The sequence below is a fragment of the Oncorhynchus keta genome, chromosome 31, assembly GCF_023373465.1.
Source record: "Oncorhynchus keta strain PuntledgeMale-10-30-2019 chromosome 31, Oket_V2, whole genome shotgun sequence".
In the NCBI taxonomy this organism is placed as follows: domain Eukaryota; kingdom Metazoa; phylum Chordata; class Actinopteri; order Salmoniformes; family Salmonidae; genus Oncorhynchus; species Oncorhynchus keta.
The window spans coordinates 18400568-18406737 of NC_068451.1; the positions used below are offsets into that span (position 1 = coordinate 18400568).

Below are 6170 nucleotides of genomic sequence, written 5' to 3' on the forward strand. Positions count from 1 at the left end.
GTCTATATAACACACTGCCTCCTGACAGTAGGGCCTGCTCCACTCAGTCCTTGACTTTGTCCTAAATAAGTCTATATAACACACTGCCTCCTGACAGTAGGGCCTGCTCCACTCAGTCCTTGACTTTGTCCTAAATAAGTCTATATAACACACTGCTTCCTGACAGTAGGGCCTGCTCCACTCAGTCCTTGACTTTGTCTTAAATAAGTCTATATAACACACTGCCTCCTGACAGTAGGGCCTGCTCCACTCAGTCCTTGACTTTGTCCTAAATAAGTCTATATAACACACTGCCTCCTGACAGTAGGGCCTGCTCCACTCAGTCCTTGACTTTGTCCTAAATAAGTCTATATAACACACTGCCTCCTGACAGTAGGGCCTGCTCCACTCAGTCCTTGACTTTGTCCTAAATAAGTCTATATAACACACTGCCTCCTGACAGTAGGGCCTGCTCCACTCAGTCCTTGACTTTGTCCTAAATAAGTCTATATAACACACTGCCTCCTGACAGTAGGGCCTGCTCCACTCAGTCCTTGACTTTGTCCTAAATAAGTCTATATAACACACTGCCTCCTGACAGTAGGGCCTGCTCCACTCAGTCCTTGACTTTGTCCTAAATAAGTCTATATAACACACTGCCTCCTGACCGACAGTTGAAAGCACATTGTCCAGCCGATAATCACCCGGATAATTTCCTCGAACATAAACTATACCGAAACTAATTTCACACATATAACTGATTAAATTATTTAATTAAAGTATTATGGAGAGACGGGGGGAGAACGGGTGAGTTGATGAGTGAGGGGGAGCAAACGATGCATAATTATGCAATCACCAATTGTGAATGAAGAACAGAGGGAACCATTATATTGGTATTGATCCATTCTAAATATAATCTTCAGATGGTATGTACCCTACATCAGTCCACCGAATCAATGAAGTCTTATCAGTCTACTCTAACCTACTTGGAGGAGGCTACTTACTGAGAGCGTGTGTAATTGTATATGCTGAACGGCTTTCAGTTTCTGGGGAATTTTTTTTGACAATTTCTTCACTTCACTGTCATTGGCGAACAAGTAGCTTGCAAAGAAAACAACTCGGCCAGCACTGTGAACAAAGTGAGACGGGAGCTCCCTCCCTCAGTGCACAATAAGGCACCTGCACAGCCATTGCACTCCATAACGACAAGACGATGGAACACAACAAGAGGAAACCGGAGACCATTACGTATTACAACCAAACAAATGTATGTCAACATGTGTCACGCAAGTGAAAGGTACGAATATTGAGTCAACTGTTGACTCAAATATTGAGACAAGTGGATAACAGCTAAATGAAATCCAACTGATGCCATTGCGTGAAGACGCACAGAAGCACGTGCTGACTTATTTTGACTGCTGTCAAAATTCATTAGAATGCCATTATTGCGTTTGTGCTGCGTTTCACTATTTAGGCTACTGATGTTTTCATCATTTGACCGCGAGTCTTGACTGTGCGTCTTGGTAATTGGGGTATAAAAATAAACTGTTACCGTAATACAACACATAGGCGTTCTGTTTCATAGTTGTAACAATGGCAATCCATTAATAAAATTGATTGAATACTTGAACAAAATATATATATTTTTTTACATGTAGCCTGTAGTTACATAAAGTAATGAAAATGCTATTGTGCATTTAACAAGAGTATTCTAAAGTTACCCAAGGCCTTCATAAACACAACTAAATGATTATATGTGTGATAGCATATATGAAATGTATTAATTGCACTGTTAGAATGTTGCAGTCGGAATGACTGCTCATTAGCTTGAAGGTGGGGGGGGGTCTGTCGAGGCCCAAGGGTTCTCGTGTTAATCTGTCTTGTACTCCCCAGTGTTTCCTCAAGCCTCATCTGTACATTTTTGTTCAGATCCATTGATCCATTCATCATCCCTCTTTTCTTCATACCTGTGTAAATAGGCGTCTCCTGGAGCAGCAGCGTCTATGTGCATTCGGAAAGTATTGAAACTCACTGACTTTTTCCAGATTTTGTTACGCTACAGCCTTATTAAAAAAACTGATTCAATATTTTCTTCCCTCAATCTACACACAATACCCCATATTGATAAAGTGAAAACAGGTTTTTCGAAAATTTTGCAAATGCATTAAAAATAAAAACAGAAATACCTTATTTACATAAGTATTCAGACCCTTTGCTATGAGACTCAAGATTAAGCTCAGGTGCATCCTGTTCCCATTGATCATCCTTGAGATGTTTCTACAACTTGATTGGAGTCCACCTGTGGTAAATTCAATTGATTGGACATGATTTAGAAAGGCACACACCTGTCTATATGAGGTCACACAGTTGACCGTGCATGTCAGAGCATGCATAGTCAAAACCAAGCCAAGAGTATGTATGTATGTATGTATGTATGTATGTATGTATGTATGTATGTATGTATGTATGTATGTATGTGTGTGTGTGTGTGTGTGTGTGTATGTGTGTATGTGTGTATGTGTGTGTGTGTGTGTGTGTGTGTGTGTGTGTGTGTGTGTGTGTGTGTGTGTGTGTGTGTGTGTGTGTGTGTATGTATGTATGTATGTATGCATGTACTGTATGTGTGCATGTGTCTGTGTGTAAAACAATATCCCCCCTCAGCTCTTAGACACACAGGAGTCTAAATTCTAACTGTGTTTACATCTGAGTGGATCTGATGTGGTTGAGTCTCACCCTGACAGAACACGCCACGACCCGGGTGCAGGAAGAAGGTCGAGAGCAGAGAACAGGCTGGCCTCTCAACACAGAACCCAAGAGCTGCCGGGGAAATTCCATCTGAGCAACCAACGACTCAACCACTCAACGACATGGCTGCTCTGTTTTCACCACAGGTGCTCCAGCTGTGTGAAGCCTGAAACTTACACCAGACATGATATCCAAGGCATATACTGTTAGAAAAGAATGTTGCAGTCTGTAGGCTATATTGTGTGAGAGTGAATAGCTGGCCTGTTGTGCATACTGTACGTGAAGTCTGAACTTTTACCAGACATGCCTCTTAAGACTATTAAGTGACATCAGAGATTCTGGAGGCTGGCGAGTCTATTCTATTGTAAGAGTAAACAGTGCAGCTGAGTTGAATACATCTGTGAAGTCTGAACCTGGTTGTTTCCTATGAAACGATAGCAGGGGTTCTGCAGGCTGTGCATGTTATGCGAGAGTGAACAGCGCAGCTGAGGTGAGTGGAGGTCAAATCTAATTTGGGTTTTAATTTAATTGCAGCTTGAGATCAGGGTGAGTGTATCAAAGAAGGCACAAGGGAGAGAGAAGCAGCGTCTGAACGAGCAGGGCTGCAGAATGTGGAGAGAAATTCAATGGGTTGAGTTGATGATTGATGAATGGCTCAATCAGTTGGTGCTCGATTGTTTAGGTCTACATTCTAATGGGAGAATACATGCCTCCTTGACCTGCATGGTCCATCACTGTTCAATCACACGTCCCAAAGACGGCCATGTAACCTTACAAACATCATGGTACGTCTCAACTGGCAATCTACTCCTATATTCAAAAGTAGTGCACTATATAGGGAATAGGGTGGCTATCAAGATACATCCCATGTTGGATTTGATTAATTACTTGAGGCATGTTAGATGAGGCATGTCGAAGCTTCCCTTTCTGGAAGTTAAAGTGGCAGTGAACATTCACAGCCAAGATAATTGCTGAGCAAATATTCCCCAGACCCAGATAATCCATGTTAAATTCTCCCTCCCTTTCTCGCTTGTTTTATGATGATAATTCCCCTCAGAGATGGGGAGAAAGCAGAGTGAAATGACTTTCTCTGAAGTAATCTCTCTTTCTCTCTCTATTCAGCATGTCTGCATATTTAGCAGCTCACTGCAAAGTAACCACAATCTTTTGTGTGGTTTTCTGGACCTAATCTGTTAAATTCCTAGACCGAGCTAATCCTCCAACAGCATGTCGGGAAGAGAAAGGCAAAACAAGCCCTGCGGATGCTGAGTTGACAGTCTGATCTGGACAAGGCGGTCTCACCTTAGACTGGACACAGACAGCAGCCTCATTTAGGAGGAGTGATTCTCATATCACTGACTAGCTTGCTCAATAACTACAGTAGAAGGCTATAACTGACTTTTAACCAACTATTATACCTTTGCTTCTTCAAGCAGATATCAATGTCACTCTGTTAGTTACATCAGGGCCAATGCTAATGGGATAGACTAGATGCAGACTTTGTTATTGTGCGATATTACACACGTCCTTGTAGCAACAGGCATGCCTGGTTGAGTGGACTTTGATCCCTCAACACAGACAGGTTATAACCTGAATGTCTGTCTGCTGGCACATGTGGTGAGATTTAGAGTAGCCGGTCTCCCCTACAACTATTATGTCATACTGAAGTGGACATGATGTGGGTTGTGGTTGCAGAGATCAGATGAATGCTCACCATCGTTCCAAAAAAAGGCTGTTTGGTATCACATTCACTGCTGATAATGAACACCCCTTACTATGGTGTGCACTGTAAAAGTAAATGATGGTGATGAGGAGGAAGGATGAAGATGGGGAAGATAAGGAGGAGGAAGAGGATGAGGCGGGGCCTATGCATTATGACTGTAAACTATGATCATCTAAAATGTTGCAACACTATTATTACACAGTTATTACTACAAACATGTCGTCAAGTTGCGAGTAGCTGTAAAACTGAGGTTAGGACACATTTAGTCCACACTGGTGAGTAACAGGTGTAAAACACATTTAGACAGAGTTCAGTGAATAAAACAGATTCAACACTACACAGACACACGTTGCTTGCTGCATGCTGCTACCTTATTGTCAGCCAGTCTCTTACCTCCAAAAAGGTGAGGCGAAAGGTGTGCTGGTAATGATCCAATCAACAACCGGGGACCCCCTTGCCCCCCCCAGCTGGACCTGTCCCTCTCTGCCTCCTCCGGGGTGCTGCTGCCAGACTCCTGTGAGCTGTAGGCTCCACTGCTGTTGGGGATGTTGATGCCTGACTGGGGTCTTGGCCCTGACCCTCCAGAACTGCCTCCCACGGACCTCGTCCTGTGGCCAATGTGTTGACTGGAGGTCGCTGTGGTTCCCGAGGCCCCGTGAGCCGACTGGCCGTACGCGTGATAGCTCATTGCCATCGCTGCAGTCCTACCGTTCCCATTGCTGGTAGTAGAGGTGCTCGAAGGTAGATCCGAGCCCGAGTAAGCCCTGGTCCGTCCGTTAGCGGCTGGGCTGCTCTGCTTAGCCCCCATGTCGGTCGCTGGTGCCAACACACGTCGAACAGATTTACACGGAATTATTAAAGGGCTCGTGCAGCACGGTGGCGGTCAGTGAGTGTGCCACATTTAAAACGCAAAGGGACACAAACACACGACCACCCAGTCCAGGGCAGTGTTTAAAATAAAAATACCAAAAATGGAAATTATACCTCGTTACGACCCCAATGACAGGTTGAAAATGTCATAGAATAAAAGTAACTGACAGCGATGCAAAACGACGGTTTGGAAAGCTGTCCTTACGGTGCGCTAAAACAAAGTAAATACGCTTGACATTAAAACTTTGCGAATAGTTCAGAACATGTCACGAACATAATCCAGAATAAGTACTTGTAGCCATTTTGCAGTTATCGAATCTTTCCTCGTCCCGGTTGCTTGTTTATGATTAATATGCTTTGACTGTTGTTTTCTGAATAATAACAGTCCGCCATATGTCCTCTCTATCATACGAAAGTAAAGAGCCACGCTCCCCACGCTTCCTTGTTAGCCGACCGCAGGCAGTCACAGTGAAACTATTATAATGTAGGAGGAAGTGATAGAGGGAAGGGGATGACAGAAACAGCAGAGCAGAAACGACAATAGCCGGGACTGGGCTACGTGCGCACAGCACTGAGCACTGACTTGGTTGCAGAGTGAGTCGAGTTTGGAGGCGGATCCTCTGTCCTTGTGCGTCAGGTTACGTCAGCACCAGCAGTGCACAAGCCAAGCGACATCAATAACAAGTGCAAGCCTCACTCAGGAGTGGCAAGTCTGGCCAATAGGATCAAGGACAGTGGGAAATACTTTTAGTACCTGTTAAATTATACGCATTTGTTGCTGGAAACGAGACACAAATAGATCTAGGCAAACCTGCAAACTCAGTCATGGTTCATGTCCCTCTTACAAAACATA

At 43.9% G+C, this 6170-nt stretch overlaps 1 protein-coding gene across 2 annotated transcripts in view; it reads right to left on the bottom strand.

Moving 5' to 3' along the window:
• The window catches only part of LOC118364594 (E3 ubiquitin-protein ligase znrf2-like), a 99251-nt gene extending 93325 nt beyond the window's left edge, over positions 1 to 5926 (bottom strand). Inside the window, exon 1 of one of the 2 annotated variants that reach the window (XM_035746264.2) lies at positions 4841 to 5926. In XM_035746264.2, the coding sequence (XP_035602157.1) occupies positions 4841 to 5255 (415 nt within the window). In that variant the 5' untranslated portion in view covers positions 5256 to 5926. The remainder of the gene's footprint in view (positions 1 to 4840) is intronic. The other variant, XM_035746263.2, reaches the window with a different exon arrangement.
• Positions 5927 to 6170: the final 244 nt, after the last annotated feature.